Consider the following 17832-nt stretch of genomic DNA (forward strand, 5'->3'; position numbering starts at 1 on the left):
TCTATCAAGTAGAGCTGTCCGGTGAGAAGGGAATATCAGATCATTTTAGGTATATGCTGGTAATGGAAGTACAGAAAAACAAGTTTGGCTTCCTATTTAATGAAACTCATGAAGCATTACACATAATTTTAAATTTGGGAAGAGAAAGCTACAAGTTGCCCAGTACAAGTAGTTAAAAAGTGTGAAAAGAAATACTATGTGCACGTCCCTCTCCATTTCCTATTTATAGCAATCAATAATTACAAAAAATTATAGGTGATTACAAGTTAAGTACGTGAGAAGGGAATCAGTGGAGGGCACAGAGAAGCAAACTCAATGTTTTATGATTAGCTAAGTGGCTTCCTTGGCTTTAAAAGAAATGTTAAAAGTTGCACCTGATTCCATCTATTGTCAAAGATGTTGCAGAAATATTGGTGGATATGACACATTTTCTAATTCCAGGTGGAGGTGGCAAAAATATTCTCCTCTGTTGATCTAAAATATATGTAAAAAGAAAATACTAATTTACAACATGCATTTGTCAAACTCAAGTTTTGAAAAACTCATTTCATTAGAAGTTATGTTTTCTCTACCTCTTTAATTACCTTGAATTCAAAATATAATAGCAAAAACTATTTTTTCCTCACCTTTCACTGTTAAGATTTCTAGATCCATGGACTGACAGATCATCACTGCTAAAATAAACCCTATGGCAGAGTCCTTTATGTAGGTCATAGCTCCCTTTGAGAATATTTAAAAACTATGGACCTCTTCTCCATTAAAAGGCATAAAAGGCACATATGTGCACACACAAAAGAAATTTCAAACAATTTCAAGGTGTTCAGGGACTCTCTGAAGCCCATCCATGGACTACAGATGAAAGACCTCTCTCTGCCTGAAAGATTGATTAGCTAAGCAGTTTTTACTTTTTTGGGTGTCTGCCCAACTCACGATTACCTCTCTAAACAAGTAATGCCACACCATTTCTATTACCCACACATTCTGAAGGGTGGGCCCCAAGAGCAATGCTGAGAGTATGGTACACCCTGCTCCTCTGGCCATAGTTTATGGCACCAAGGATAAAAACATCTCCCCCAAACTGGGCCAATCCGATTCTCCTGTGAATTTGGAATAAGGTCCAAGAGATGCTCAATTTGTCTAGGCTAGTCTCTTACAAAGAGGAAAAATAAACTTGTAAACCACAGGGAAGTGACTAATGTACATGGAGGAGAGAAAGCTAGTCTAAAGAGAGAAAAGAATGAATCAGCCATGAGAGCTGACAAGAGCATATTTCTGGGTTCCTGGCACTTCCTAGGTCTTAAGAGGCCTGGGTGCAAAATAAGTACATGGATTTGGCTAGACTTGCTCTCCTACCAGGTTAAAAAGAGAACAGGACAAGAGAGTTAAGAATGTATACAAGGAACTGATTATAGTAAGGGCAAAATGAGACAGTTAAGGCTAGTAAAGGACAAGTCTCAATGCATTGTGAAAACTGTCGAATTAGGAACAGTAGAGTGAATTGGCAGAAACATGAAGTAATCAACAGAAAGATGTTTAAAACTGAGATCAGAAATGATGTTAATGACAAAGTCAAGGATGTAAGCTTTTGAATGGGTAGCTGAATGGGTAGCTGATGTGTCATGAAGGAAAAGATCACTTAAGCTAAAGAGGTCAAGGAACTTCAAAGCAAGAGATTTGGGTGGATCATCTATTCCAGTGATCTCCAGAAATTAGGAGTAACCACTCCAGAGAGTACACAAGTCTACTGGGGTATGAAAAGAAATGATTAGCATTTCTCTTTATATTTTTCATAACATCTTTTAAACTTATTTTGTGTGTTTAATATTCTATCATATATTAGAACAATAAGTACATATATACATTTTAAAAAGAAAAAATTTTTAAATGCCTGGCTGCATTTGATTTCCATGAGATATGCCCGTATTTGTTTAGAAAATTCACTTTTTCTACTCGGGCAACCTCAAGTTGTTTTTTGTCAGCAGCCAACAAAATCTTAACAAAACCTGTTTACAAATAAATAAAGTACAAAATCTGTTTTCAAATAAAATCTTACAAAGATCCATGTATTTCCAATATATAAAACAGACCAAAGTTGAACTATCATGAGGGAGAAAAGAAGTGGCACAGATGAGCACAGCTTTAAAATCATGGAAATAGACTAACCATCTCATCTTATAGGTGAGAAAACTAAAGCACAGAGCGATCAAGTGACTTGCCCATGATTTACACATAGCAAATTTAAAACCAAGTTGAGTAATGTTGCTATTCTTCCACATCATTCTGAAATTAATTGCACAAGTAACAAAGTGCTAGAAAGGCAGCTTATAAAAAGTGTTTTATTTTTTAGGTATTTCTTAGATTTAGGTAGCTCATTTCTTCCAGATGGTTCAAAGGAATTATATACTACTTTGTAGTTCAAATTATGCCAGCCCTGGTGGCCTAGGGGTTAAGATTCAGCACTCTCATCACCACGGCCTGGGTTCGCTTCCTGGGTAGGGAATCACACCACCCATCTGTTGGTTGTCATACTGTGGTAGCTGCATGTTGCTGTGATGCTGAAAGCTATGCCGCTGGTATTTCTTTTTTTTTTTTTAAAGATTTTATTTATTTATTTTTCCCCCAAAGCCCCAGCAGATAGTTGTCTGTCATAGCTGCACATCCTTCTAGTTGCCGTATGTGGGACGCGGCCTCAGCATGGCCAGAGGAGCAGTGCGTCGGTGTGCACCCGGGATCCGAACCCGGGCCGCCGGCAGCACAGTGCGCGCACTTAACCGCCAAGCCACGGGGCCGGCCCTTTTTTTTTTTATTTTTTTATTTTTATTTTTTTTATTTTTAAAGATTTTATTTATTTATTTTTCCCCCGCTGGTATTTCAAATACCAGCAGGGTCGCCCATGGTGGACAGGTTTCAATAGAACTTCCAGACTACGATAGACTAAGAAGAAGGATCTGGACATCCACTTCTGGAAAAACTGGCCATGAAAACCCAATGAACAGCAGCAGAGCATTATCTGATATAGCGCTGGAAGGTGAGAAGATGTTGCGAAAAGACCACGCAGAGTTCCCCTCTGCTATACACAGGGTCACTAGGAGTCGGAATCGACTCAATGGCACTAACAACAAACAAAAGTTCAAATTACATATTTATACATTTATTTATTATCTATTTATTCTACTACAATGTAGCTCTATAAGAACAAGGACTTTCTTTTATTCTAGAATACCCCCAGTACCTAGAACAACACCTGGATCACAGAAAGTGCTCAATAAAGTTGAATGAATTGATAAATAAAAAATGCATTATATAAATAACAAATTAAGATCCTTCTACTTTATGGGCCGGCCCCGTGGCTTAGTGGTTAAGTGCGCGCGCTCAGCTGCTGGCGGCCCGGGTTCGGATCCCGGGCGCGCACCGACGCACCACTTCTCCGGCCATGCTGAGGCCGCGTCCCACATACATCAACTAGAAGGATGTGCAGCTATGACATACGACTATCTACTGGGGCTTTGGGGGGAAAAAATAAATAAATAAATAAAATCTTTAAAAAAAAAAAAAAGATCCTTCTACTTTAAAATTCCACATTACCCTAAAATTTTACATAAATTAGAAATGTCCTTTCTGAATATATTTATCTATAATCAAGTCTGTTTTTCAATCAACCCATTTCTAAAAGTACCTAATTTGTTTTAGTCTTCAGTTCAAGCAAAATTTCAGTTTCATTTACCATTTTGTTCACTACAATCAATTAAAAAGTCCTGAAACTGCTGTTTTGACAAGACTCACCTTTGTTTCACATTTACATTTCACCCACATACTTTAAAACCATATTCCACAAGTATAAACACATGCCAGTTTTATGTTTGTTTATAAAGGTTGGGAAAAAAGTTAATCCTAAAGTACATTCTCATTCTCCAGAAGGGAAGAGGGAGATTGAATACTTTCATTAAGATGTAGCAATTCTCATGACCACCTCCATTTCCTAATTTTCCTAACGAAGAAAGATTCTGACATAACTTACCCCATCTATCCCAGTACCTAATAAGATACTAGGATGCTATTAACAGGAGGGAAAAAACTGGCAAAAAGGCAGAAAAATGCCCAGGTCCACCAAGAAATAAGGATATTGGGGAGAGATCACTCAACACTCTTAAAGCAGTAATGCTCCTACAATACACGTATACGACATATTATATGAAACTTCCTCCTAGGGGGCCAGCTCCATGGCGTAGCGGTTAAGTGCACACGCTCCACTGCTGGCAGCCAGGGTTCGGATCCCGGGTGCGCACCGATGCACCGCTTGTCAAGGCCATGCTGTGGCGGCATCACACATAAAGTAGAGGAAGACTGGCATGGAGGTTAGCTCAGGGCCAGTCTTCCTCCACAAAAAGAGAAGGATTGGCATGGATGTTAGCTCAGGGCTGATCTTCCTCACAAAAAAATAAACAAACAAACCAAAAACTTCCTCTTAGAATTTCTTGTCCCCAATTCCCCCCAAAGCAGAAATATGTCTGATAGAGTCTGTATACGTGTGTGTGTGTGTAAAAGGACCTACCTTAAAGCAATAAACAGAAACTGTCAATCAAAGGGGGAAAAAGATGAGTATTTTTGAGCAGAACAAAGAGATACAAGACTGCTCAGCTCAAACTCTACCCCTCACCCTCAAAGTCATTTTTGAGTGAGTCAAAAATGTCTTGAGAATTCTCACTAATACAGCTGAAAATCAAATTCCTGACACAGAGAAAAGGCTTAAGATAATCAGTAAATGCAGTTGAAAAAGATAAAGTAACTAGAAGGAAGCTAAAAAATATGGAAGACAGGCAATCCAACATAAGAATAATTGGTATCCCTGAAGTACAGAAACCAATAAATAGACAAAAGTTATACTCAAAAATATAACACAAGAGAATTTCCCTGAAATAAACAGTAGAATTTGCAGATCAAAAGAGCACATCAGAAAAGTTCATCTTATTTGTAGGGGTTGGTTACACAGGTATGTACATTTATCAAAATTCACTGAACTGTATACTTTAAACAGGCATAGTTTAGTGTATGTAAATTATACCTCAGTAAAGTTGATTTTTAAAAAGAACATATCAAATTGCAGGAAATTTTAATATAAAACACTCAACACCAAAAAATATCCTAATTAAAATGACTGACATTTAAGGATAAATTAGAAATTTTCAGGCAATCAGACAGAAAAAGCAAATCACTTACAAAGAGGGGGAAAAAAAATCAGGCTGGCCTCAGACTTCTCCACAGCAACATTCAATGCCAGAAGACAACTGGACAACGTCTACCAAGTTCTAAGGAAAAGAAAGTGTGACCCAAGAACAAAAAACCCAGCCAAGATGTAGTTCAAATACAAAGGCAAAAGCCAGACATTGTCAAACATAAAAGAACAACAAAAAAATAACACTCAAGAGCCCTTCTGTTAAAAAAAAAAAAAGTGAAAATCCAGCCAATCTAAAATTAACCAAAAGTAACTTAGGAATGGAAAAGCCATGGTAAAATGATTGATGGTAAACACTGAATACATCTGAGCAATGTAAAAATAACTAACAAAAATCAGAAGGGGAGGATATAGAAGAGTAAAAGTACTCAACTTCTCATTTTTCAAATCAGAGTCAACAGAGAAGATCTCCAATCAAATATGATCTAAAAAGAAGATATTAACCTCAGCTTCTTAATACTTTCATCTTTTTAAACTTTAAAGCAATCTTTTATAAAATATTATCTCATGTGGTAAAGAAAGATTTACTTGGGGCCGGCCCGGTGGCATAGCGGTTAAGTGCACGAGCTCTGCTTCGGCGGCCCAGGGTTCCTGGGTTCGGATCCCGGGCGTGCACCGACACACCACTTGTCAAGCCATGCTGTGGCGGGCATCCCATATAAAATAGAGGAAGATGGGCATGGATGTTAGCCCAGGGCCAATCTTCCTCAGCAAAAAGAGGATTAGCATCGGATGTTAGCTCAGGGCTAATCTTCCTCACAAAAAAAAAAAAAAGATTTACTTGAAGTTTAATATAACTTTAAGTAAATTCAAGTAAAATTAAATACTTTTTTGAAAAGCAACTAATAGTATAATCTCACTTTTAATCTATTTCTATCAACCTACCTATCTACTTACTTATCCTTCTATATGTACACATACACAGAGGTCTGAATAATGTTTTTCCTAATATTAAAGATGGTTATTTCTGGATGGAGGAATTTGAGGTGATTTCTTTACTTTTACCTTTGTAACTTTGTACACTGCTTGAATTCTTTACAATGAAACTGTATCATTTTCCCTCAATTGAGTAATTTTTCTTAAAAGAAAATTGGAGCAAATATGCTGACACACTAACTGTTAATTCTGCATAGTGGGGAATGGATTTTTTTTTGTACTTTTCTACTTTTAAAATTTTTCTACTTTTAAAATTTTTACAAAGGGTAAAAAAGAAAAATGTAAAAGAGCATATATAACATAACTCCATTTTTTGTTTAAAAAAACTAAAAGATAAAAATATATTTAAATGTATAAAGAAAAAGTTCAGAACAATATACCTTGAAATATTAATAGTGATTATCACTAAATCATGTTGCTGGGATCTGAGTAAATTTATTTTTCTTACTTTGCTGATTTAATTTTTTTTAAAAGTATGTATTGCTTCATAAGGCGAAAGAAATATTTTCCCATTTAGAGAGATTCCACATAAAGTTTTTATGTTAAGTTCACTAGCCTTATTCCCCTAATCTTTTAAGGAAACTGTCATAGACAAAGTCAAATTCTAGCTACTTGCCATATGAGGTAATATCTTTGTTTTGCAGAAAGAAGAAAGGAAGAAAATAAAACTGTTTTTGGATTTATGCAGTAATCTAAATAAGAAGTTTTTCCTCTTTTAAAATGTTGTACACTAATCAAAGGTAAAGCTCTTTTCCTTTTCTTCATGTATTCTGGAAACATATGTACTATCATATCACCCACTACTGAATTCAAATAACCAGTTATCAAATAACCAGATTTACCATGTGACCTCAAGAACATCACTTAGCTTCTATCTGTAAAATAAAGAAATCTGATTATGCAAAGACATATATATGGGTATATGTGCATTTTTCTAGAGAAAGAAGCCATGGCTTTCATTAACTTTTTAAAAGAATCTGAGACCTCACCCTCCAAAGAAGGCTGAATTAGATAATTACTTTCAGTGCTAAAAAAAGTAATTATCTAAGTCTGTGCAAATATTTGTCACTTATGAAGTAACAGATCTATTTCGGTTCATAAATTTTTGTGGGGCTCAGCTTTCCCTAGATGCATGACAAACTTGGAGAACTGCAATATCTTGAACAAAAGAGGGAAGTCCGAAGAGCAGAAAGGTATGAGAGAAACAAGAATAACGTTCTAGACATAGTGTTTGATGCAAGACATCAACAGAACAGCCAGCAGAAAGTAAAAAATCTGGAATTCAGTTCAACAAATATTTAATCGGACTTCTTCAACATATAGTACTTGCCCTCAAGAAGTTCACAATCTCATAGAGGGGATGAGACAACCATGATACGAGGTAGAATGTGTTAGGTGCCACAAGAGGTACAGTAAAGCACAATGAGGTTCAAATCAAGACGAGATCACAGCCAGTCTCGAGGAGGGAAATCAGGGAAGGTTTTTATGAAGTTAGTTGCACTCATGAAATGAAATAGCAGAATTTTAGCCAGCGAGAGGGGTGACTAAAAGGGAAAGAGGAGTTCAAGTTAAGGAAATAGCAAACACAGAGTCACCAAAAAAATGTGTGAGGAAAAGGAATCAAAAATACCTCCTACATTTTGAGCTTGACAGAACATGACAAAGGGTAGGGGTGAGAGGGAGTTCAACCCAGAGAGCAGGATCATATAACCTTGGCAGTAGAAGGGATAGCATAGCACCTCTTCACATTTGACAGATAAGAATTTTTTATGTCAATTAGGGAGATATTTTAAGAATTCCCTTTAAAACAGTCAGTCACCCTCATGGCTAGTCCAAAAATAAGGGCGAATATAAAATATCCACCTTATAATTTTTACCTATTCACTAAACCCAGGTATGGGTCATTTTAGAACCCCCTTCACTACAGGCTACAAGCAGAAAACCCTTCTTCCCTCTCTTCATTCCCAAGTGCAAGTTTTCTGTTCCTGAAGCATAATAGAAAATAAAGAAAATAACATTATACTATTGTTTCTCCCAACCACCAAAGTAGCAATAATAAAGAAAATAAGTGCTGTATTGTATTATCCAGGCTTAAAAAGAAAGCCTAAGATCCCAGAAACCAGCTACTTGCTCCCTCCTTCATCCAACTCCACCTCATCCATTACTCAGTACTTCACCAGCTCTATCGAATGCCTCTTTGCACTGTTATAAACTGCTGCAATAAATAGTATTATGCTCCTAATGGATCATCAGTAGCTCACCCTTATAGTGCCCTTGGAATCAGAAAGGAAACTAAAATAAACAAACAAAACCCTTCAGTAATGGCTCTACTCACCCAGCCCCATATCTGTGCCAACACAGAACATCACATACACTGGGAATTACCAGCTGAAAGCATGTTGAAGTCACGGTGGAAGGATAATGAATGCCAAGTTATTAAGTTGGCATTTTAACTCAGTGGGTAATATGGAATGGTTGAAGCTACCCAACAGGAGACTGACACAATTAGAGCTGTGCTTTTGGAAGGTTACGCTTACCACTGCAGGCAGAATGGTAAACTAAATGAGAGAAAACGGGTTAAGCAGGATATGTTGAAAACTCAGGAAAGCAAATTGAGGATCTGAACTCTAACAGTGACAATAAAAAAAGGCAAAGAAGATCTGGACAAGACAAGGGTAAAAGAAAACCTGTAGGAGTTGTCACGTGTTTGGATTGAATGATCTAGGATGATATGATGCACAGACCAGAAAGCCCTGTGAAGAGACCTAGAAGGACTAGAGTGCAGGAGTGAGAATGAACTAGAGACAGCTTTCAAGAGTCATCCACAGAGAAGTGACAGGTGAGTCTCGGGAGCCAACCTCTCCAAAGCAGAGAATTCTAAGAAACCAGCAAGCTAAGGATGAAACCTTAGGAAACAGTCAACATTTAGAGGTAAACAAAGGCTGGGGAGGATGGGAGGGCAGCACTTAAGAGAAAAAGTGGTCAGAAAAACCAGATAATTAAATGTTATCCCAGAGGACAACATTTCAAGAAGGAGACCTATTATTATCACAAAACCAAAATACAAACTAATGGAAAAAACCCATGAGATTTGAGAAATAGCTCCCTAGCAACCTTTAATAGTATAAAAACTGGATTTCAGGAAGTTCAACAAGAAGCAATAGCAGGGCCGGCCCCGTGACTTAGCGGTTATGTGCACGCGCTCCGCTGCTGGCGGCCCGGGTTCGGATCCCGGGCACGCACCAACGCACCGCTTCTCCGGCCATGCTGAGGCCACGTCCCACATACAGCAACTAGAAGGATGTGCAGCTATGACATACAACTATCTACTGGGGCTTTGCGGGGGGAAATAAATAAATAAATAAAATTATAAAAAAGCAATAGCAGACACAGAACATGTGGTAGTAAAAAGGAAAAAATAAAATTTACTTTATATAGAAAAAAATATATATATATACAGTTAATGGTTAATAACAAAGCAACCATAATGGGTTTTGAATTACTTTATCAGTTACAAAGTAAATTATAAAAAGAGTCAATAGATCACATCTCCAGAAAACAATGAAAACCTTAAATATCTAATAATGACCTTAAGAATTCCCTTGAAGATGTAAAAATCTAAAAATAGATTTCAATATTGAGAGCAAGGGCCTAATCTCATCACAAAAGAGATTTCCAGAATAGCACGTGGTGTATGGTTATATACCAACACATATATTCCTGAATTTTTTTTGTTAATGTAAGAATAAGAACCACCAACTCAACAAAAACAAAAATACACATAAAATATAAAAACATTTAAATGCTTTTTACATTACATTAAATGCTAATCCCAATCAAACTCCAAATAGGAGGCTATAGTTGACTTCCCTTTAGTTTTACAAGTCAAATTCTGTAATAAAAGAGTTTTAGAAAACAAATTCTAAACCTCATTCAACATTTATTATGAACAAATATCAGAACGATAAGAATTTGCATTTGCTTTTTGAATTTACAAAAGAACAGCATTATTCTTGAAAAGTGGACTGTGTAGCTACTTAAAAAGAAAACAATCCACTGTGCTTAGTCCCAGATATATCTGGATATATGATTTCTAGAAATTCTGTGGCAGTGGCAAATTAGATTTTACTTATGAAATTATAGTTCTCGGGCCGGCCCTGTGGCTTGGTGGTTAAGTGCGCGCGCTGCGATGCTGGTGGCCCGGGTTCGGATCCCGGGTGCGCATCGAGGCACCACTTCTCTGTTCATCCTGAGGCCGAGTCCCACATACAGCAACTAGAAGGATGTGCAGCTACGACACACAACTATCCACTGGGGCTTTGGGGGGAAAAAATAAAATAAACAAAATCTTTAAAAAAAAAAAAAAAAAAAACTGGATGGAAAGTTTAAAAAAAAAAAAAAAGAAAGAAATTATAGTTCTCATTTCAAAAAATTACCAACAATATTTTTGTTCTGCTGGGAGAGGACATAGCCTACTCTTAATACTAAGGGGGATGTGTCCAAGGCTTATGAAAAAGTGAATGTGAAAAGACTTCAAGAAAAAAATCACTTCTCTCAAAGGATGTTGGTTCTCTTAATGTTCTGTTTTATGATCTTGGTTGGTTGGTTACAAAGGTAAGGTTGGTTACAAAGGTGAGTTCAGTTGGTCAAATTCGCTGACCAAAACACTTACAATCTGTGCACTTTTCTGTACATATGTGATTATTCAGTAAAAAGTTTTTAAAAAATCAAATGTTCTTTTCTAGTGAGGAATTACCTGTTGTCATAGATCCATAACACGGCAATATTAACAAGCCATCTAGAGTGGTATCTTGAACATCATAATCATAATCAACAGACTCTGCCATCTGAAAAAGTAACTCACAACTTTTTTCGATTTCAAACTGACCTGAAATAAGGGAGGAAAATAATGTCAGCAACTGAACAGCAAAAGTAATTTAAGAATGAAAAAAATGCCTTCTAGATTAAAATTCATTTTGCATAAGTTATTTGAAATCTCTCATTTCAGCTAAAGGAGATGAACATACAAGTTGTACCAAATCTCAACAATAAAATTAAAAATAGAAGAAACATTAGTTTCCAAGGAATTGAAATCTCTAAAAAATGAAAAATGTTTATACTCTTCAAGCCTTTCATCTTGTTAACACAGTATTTGAGGAAGACTCAACAAAGTTCAATACTATAGAGGAAGCTAGTCCAGGAGATACTGCATTTAGGTGTATTTCAAAATACTTAATCTCAAAAAGGCAAGAGATTGTTACAATGTCTCACTTCTGACATCAGTACGAGGCAGAGTAGGAGGTGAGCGATGAAATGACTCATTTCTGTTAGCAGGATGCTGCTACTTGAAGAATCACACTAGTCTGAGATTTAACTGTTCTATTTTTGACCTCCAAAAAAGGCACATCTATAAGACATGGATTCCACACCTTATGTACTGCTATTACATGGTACCATCCCACCACTCAAAGAAGAAAGGAGCTGGTAGGATGTCTTTTGAAATAATGGAATTAATCATTCAGATCCGGGAATGTTTAGTGTGGTAACAGCTCTATGTAAGACATACTAATAAAAATATTAATACTTGACCATTTAACATCTTTCTACTAAAAGGACAGCATATTTTACATGTTTACTAATGAGACGCGTTTTTTATGGCAGTGTAGAATTGTCTTATATTTCTTATATAAGATACAATACCTGAAACTATTCAGATAATCATAAAAAGCTAGGGCAACATGAGTAGAACCGAGATCTCCCAAAAAAGGTAACCCTCTATCGTGGTGCCACATTCCCGTTAGAAATAGTAAAAATTTTAAACCTGATACTGAATGCTTACCAGTCAGAAAAACCAAGATGTCTCCAGCCATTTCATTCAAATGGATATCCATGGTCACTTTCACAATCTAAAGCAAGAAACACAAGCATAATAAGCTGGTGGAAATACAGCCTCCCTGTCCCCAACCTCCCCTTGTTCCACAGAAGCATTAAATTTGGTTATCAAAAGTCCTAGGACCGGGCCGGCCCTGTGGCTTGGTGGTTAAGTGCGCGCGCTGCAATGCTGGTGGCCCGGGTTCGGATCCCGGGTGCGCATCGAGGCACCACTTCTCGGATCCCAGGTGCGCATCGAGGCACCACTTCTCCGTCCATCCTGAGGCCGAGTCCCACATACAGCAACTAGAAGGATGTGCAGCTATGACATACAACTATCTACTGGGGCTTTGGGGGGAAAAAACAAAATAAATAAAATCTTTAAAAAAAAAAAAAAAGTCCTAGGACCTATGAGAGCTGCCATTAAAATAATAGGGAACAAAGGAATTATCAAACTTCTCAGTCAACTAGAATCATAGATATAAAAAAGACATAAAAAGGATGCTAAGTAGTACCGCTTGAATATATGCAGTATTTTCTCTGTCTTGTGGGCCAATCAAATTGCAGAATTTTTCTCTGACTGGATAAAGCCTTCCAGGTATATCAAATATTGGACAATTTCCAAAAAATGCAGAGAGTTTGGCTAATTCCATAGTTGCTGACATCACCACAACCTTTAAATGCTCCTTCCTGTTAGGAGACTTCTCCTGAAATAGCTTCTTCAATAAACCAAATAAGATGTCCTGAAAGAAAAGTAAATTTCTAATAAGTCACAAGTGTACCTAACAACCAACTTATTTTAAATATTTTGCTCTCCCAACCAAAGAATTCCTATTTCAAAGATTAAATTGTAAGTAAGAAGACACAGTTCTCTATACTGTAAAAAGCTACCTCAAAGAAGTAAACTGTCTAATAACCAAAATATTAAAATACTCACTGTAGTTAGAGTTCTCTCATGAGCTTCATCCAAAATAATGACACTGAATTTGGTAAGATTTGGATCTCCCAGAATATGTTTCAGTAAACATCCATCAGTCATGTATTTGATTGCTGTTTCCTAATGTTCAAACAGTCGAGTATATCAACTTATATATATATAGTATCACAGAAATTCACCCCTGCTTCACAACTAAAATTTCCCCCAAAATGTACAGACGTTAAGTGATCACACTAATCTGACTAAATAAAATACATAAAATAAAACTATAGTCACGAGTCGCTTAACAGGGATACGTTCTGAGAAATGTGTCGTTAGGCGATTTTGTCATTGTTCGAACATCACAGAGTACACTTACACAAAACCAGATGGTATTGCCTACTACACACCGAGGCTATATGGTACTAATCTTATAGGACTACCATCGTATATGTGGTCTGTTATTGACTGAAACATCGTTATGAGGTGCATGACGGTAGTCTAAACAAGGATGGTAAATTATGAAACTTGTGATCTATACAGAGACAGGGATAAGTAACTAGGTGGATGTTCTGGGATAAAGCAACAAAAGTGACCAATGAGATACAATGAAGTCAGTGGAAAGTGGTAAGACAATAATGGCTTCAGGTGAGCAAATTGTGAGAAACAACAATAAAATGGGATTCATCTCCCTCTGAGCTATTATTTTAGAGGACTCAGGAGAAAACGTGGAGGAAATGGTTAGGTGCACAATTTCCTCTCACTCTCTTCTTCCCTGCCCATTCTCCTATTAACAAAAGTGTCAGTCAATCAGCTTTAAAACAGGTGAGAACAAGGTCCAAAGGCTAGGAGTTAACAGTAGTAATATCTATAAAACAAGAGAAGGAAAAAAAGGAAGAAAAGTCCCCAGCAGTGACCACTAGGAAGGCAAAGATAGTATTTTGGAGAGTCATTCTCTGCCACAATTGATGGCCATTCCTACTAAGTACCATACGTAAATTAGGAATTCTTTTGTATCTGGTACAGGATTAAGAAATCCTAAGGGAATGTAAATTTTAACTATTAACTATTAAAAAGAAAACAATTTTAAACTTGCTAGTACCATGAATATAGAAGATGCTCAATAAATACTTGCTTACTGACTCTGTTAATTGTCAGTTTTCCATTGACTTCAAGAATACAAACATACAACATGGCTGAACCTTGAAAACATCATGCTAAATTAAATAAGCCAGACACAAAGGACAAAATATTGTATGATTTCACTTACATGAGGTACTTAAAATAGGCAAATGTGTAGAGACAGAAAGTAGAATAGAGGTTACCGGGGGTTGGGGAGAGGAGGGAATGGGGAGTTACTGTTTAATAGATTCAGAGTTTCTGTTTGGAATGATGAAAAAGTTCCAAAAACAGATAGTGAAAATGGTTACACACTGTGAATGTACTTAATGCCACTGAACTGTACACCTAACAACAGTTAAAATGATACCTTTTATGTTATGTATATTTTACTACAATAAATTTTTTTAAAAGAATACAAATGTAAGTTATATATCAAGGATCCTTACAGCTAAAAAAATAAGAGAATTCTAAGAAAAATAAATATAACTGTCCCTTAAAAACTAATTGAGAAAGGAGAAAATGGGATAAATATTAGACACTTCAGAGCTAAAGCATTAACAATAGACAACAAAAATTAATTCCAATGTGAGGCTTTTTGTTTCTTTAAAATATAAATGGAATTCTGAGGTTAAAACCTTTCATAACTTTCTCCACTCTTTCTATAAGTTTATAGTACTTAAACAAATACTAACAAAACTTTTGTACCTTAGAACTGCAATCATCAAAACGAACTTGGTATCCTACTTTGGATCCCAAAGTGCATTTCATTTCTTCAGCAACCCTCTGAGCCACTGATATGGCAGCTACTTTTCGTGGTTGAGTCACACCAATCATACCATGTTGTGAAAACCCTAACAAAACCAGAGGTAAAAAAACACAAAAATGTAAACAACGATTCCTATGAGAGCTAAATTGTTTCTGGTCAATCAATGTAAACTGTTCAAGTGTTTCCCAAACAAAACTCTGCAAATTAACAACATACTGTATTACATTTGAACCATAGAAATTTAAGTATTAATTAAAAATAAGGACACATATTAACAACCATTTAAAATGTACATATTTTAGGGGGCCATGGCCATGGCCTAGTGGTTAAGTTCGGTGCGCTCTGCTTCAGCAGCAGAGGTTAGGTTCCAGGGTGCAGACCTACACAACTCTGTGGTGGCCATGCTGTGGTGGTGACACACATACAAAATAGAGGAAGACTGGCACAGATGTTAGCTCAGGGTGAATCTTCCTCAGCAAAAAAAAAAACAAAAACAAAAACAAAAAACATATTTTAATTAGGTTTGTTTTTTTCCAATTTCAGTCTAAAGATTTACTCTAAAGAGGAAGCCAAGAATTTTCAATCCCTAGGAATCCATAAAATTCCACACACTTCCTAAAATAGATTTACCTTTGCCACAGAAGTTTAAATATACCACCTTTCATAGATTCTATAGGCATTTTGTACTATTTTAATATCTCTGAAAGGGAGATGCATCTTACAATTTGATAGCATTTTTTCTTCATTAACAGTATGTAAAATAGTGGTATGTCTTAACAGATGGCATCTTAGATTTGATGCATTAGAGTAAGTTAGTGTAAGCTAAGAAATTTTTTAAATTTTTTATATGAATATCCAACACAATTTTGATCTATACTAACCTTATGATACAGAGTTTCACCATACTGAAGAGGAAGATACTTTAGGGATAATTTGTTAGCTGGCTTGGTGTTAGCAGAATCAGGGAATATTTACCTGATAATGATCTGGAGAAAGAACCTAAAAATACTAATGTCAACAAAGAATATCAATATATCTCTTCCCCCTGAAAATTATTTCAATACCCAATGGTTAATAGTCTACTGCCAGACAAACTTATTGTATGGCAGAGAATCAATACCTACCTATAATTCTAGTTGGGATTATTACAGTAATTAAAAATGAAAAAGTTGCATTTCAACTAATTTCTGAATCTGAAATAAGACTATAAAGAAGCAGGGAAGATGTCGGAAGGGTGTGCCAAGAGAAGAATCGGGACTGTAAAATAAATAGTGGGCATTTGTGCAATACAAAAGTCCTATTAGCTTTTAAGAGGATATCTTTTAAATACTCACAATATTATCCCAGAATAAAATTACCTGCTTCATATAGATATTTTGGGAGTTGAGTTGTTTTACCACTTCCTGTATTTCCAGTAACAATAAGGAATGAATTGTCCCTCACAGCTTGTATAAGCTTTTTTCTTTGTTTTTGAATAGGAAAAGTTGGAGTAGTTCCTCCCTCCTGTGATGTGCATCCTTTATCTTCTGTAATAACAGAAAAACAATTGTGCAATGAAAAGGCCTGTAAAGATATCTCTGAATCAATTTCCCAGAAATGAAAAGAGAAACACAATAGAATTTTAGGGCTGGAAAGGATCAATCCATGACTTCTCAGTTAAATCACCTATGTCCAATTTGTAAGTGAGGATTTATAAGCCCAAACTAACTTTTTAGTGAAAGCTAACAACTTGAGCATATGCTAATGCATGACTCAAAGTACTTGACAAAGTAAGCCTAGCACAAGGCAACGTATATGCAAGCATACCTATACGGAAGCACAAAACCCAATTTTATTAAACAACAGACCACAAACTGGAAAACAGCAGAAAACTCTCAGCTGAATTAAAAGCCACCTGTGTTTGCTTCTGATTCATGGTTCAAGTTAGGTCCCTGTTCAGAGTGACTGATATCCCAGAAGGCCAAGTGGTGGGTAACCATGGAAACTGGCTCCTGGAAACTGGCTCCCTTCATACCGTACCCAAAGGCAGGCTGGCGGCCCCACGAAGGTGGGGGGGTGGTATAGATGGGTAGAGAACAAAGGCTTTATGCGCCTGTTTAAGAGCAGAACGCGTCTCGGCGTTGGGGTTCACTTTTCTGTCCCCCGGCAAGGTTTTCACCCAACTTGGTCTGGGACCGCCCCCCTCTAGACCCAAGTGCTCACTGGACGCAAAGTTCGCCTCTGGCTTGGAGGATGAGGAGAACGCTGCGGCCTCCTCACCACTCTTCTCTGCCTGCCGAAGGCGGACTTTTATCCCTCCAAAGCCCCCATGCCGTAACTCCCGTTGGCCTCCGTAGTGTCCCGCGGACCGCACCTCTATCAGCGATGGAAACAGCCGAAGGCTGCTCTTCGGGGAGGTCTCTTGACCGCTCACCCTCCTCCTGCCGCCTTGGCGCCCTGCCCGCGACAGCGGGAAACCGGGACATAGACCTGGCCCGGAGCGGAGGTGAGCACGTCCACCGATCTAGGAAGGTGGGAGGGGAAAGGAGAAGACGCGCCCTGATGACGTTGAGGTGTTTACTTCCGCGCGTGCGACTCGAAGCGAGGGGAGGGGGAACTGTTCGATGACGTGGCGCGCGGCGGCCGGAAAGCTCCCCGACCCCCGCGACCCGGCCGGGCGCAGATGCGAAGGTTTCCCTCCATCCGCCGGTGTGCGCTGCGCCTCGGGTGGCGAAGCTGTCCCCGCCAAGGTCCGGGAGAGCCCCCTCCTGTTTCTCCTCTTGTGTGCAGAAGAGCCAAGCTACACCCCTTTTCTCAGCCACTGTGATCACTGCAGAGCTTTTTGACTTCACACGCCTAACGTGGATGTGATCCTTTGCCGAGGAGCTGGAACTTACCTGGAGTACGGCGTTCCGCAACACATTGTCACCTTGCTCATCCTCAAATGACCTGTTCAAGTCACCCAGCTACTGAGTTGCAGAGCAGAACTTATAGTTCTGTAGTGTCCAA

General features: G+C 37.6%; 1 protein-coding gene across 3 annotated transcripts in view; it reads right to left on the minus strand.

The window, feature by feature from the left end:
- DHX40 (DEAH-box helicase 40) overlaps positions 1–17369 on the minus strand; it is a 45024-nt gene extending 27655 nt beyond the window's left edge. Inside the window, exons 1-8 of one of the 3 annotated variants that reach the window (XM_087440882.1) lie at positions 17198–17369; positions 16203–16370; positions 14784–14929; positions 12978–13097; positions 12715–12783; positions 12009–12075; positions 10926–11057; positions 375–474 (exon numbers count right to left, since the gene is read on the minus strand). In XM_087440882.1, coding sequence (XP_087297008.1) covers positions 375–474; positions 10926–11057; positions 12009–12075; positions 12715–12783; positions 12978–13097; positions 14784–14929; positions 16203–16370; positions 17198–17309 — 914 coding nt within the window. In that variant the 5' untranslated portion in view covers positions 17310–17369. Of the gene's footprint in view, positions 1–374; positions 475–10925; positions 11058–12008; positions 12076–12555; positions 12784–12977; positions 13098–14783; positions 14930–16202; positions 16371–17197 lie in introns of all 3 variants that reach the window. The other 2 variants (XM_087440883.1, XM_004434792.3) reach the window with 2 other exon arrangements.
- Positions 17370–17832: the final 463 nt, after the last annotated feature.

The sequence above is a fragment of the Ceratotherium simum genome, chromosome 16 (genome assembly GCF_057802395.1).
Source record: "Ceratotherium simum simum isolate JZ-2026a chromosome 16, ASM5780239v1, whole genome shotgun sequence".
Taxonomy (NCBI): domain Eukaryota; kingdom Metazoa; phylum Chordata; class Mammalia; order Perissodactyla; family Rhinocerotidae; genus Ceratotherium; species Ceratotherium simum.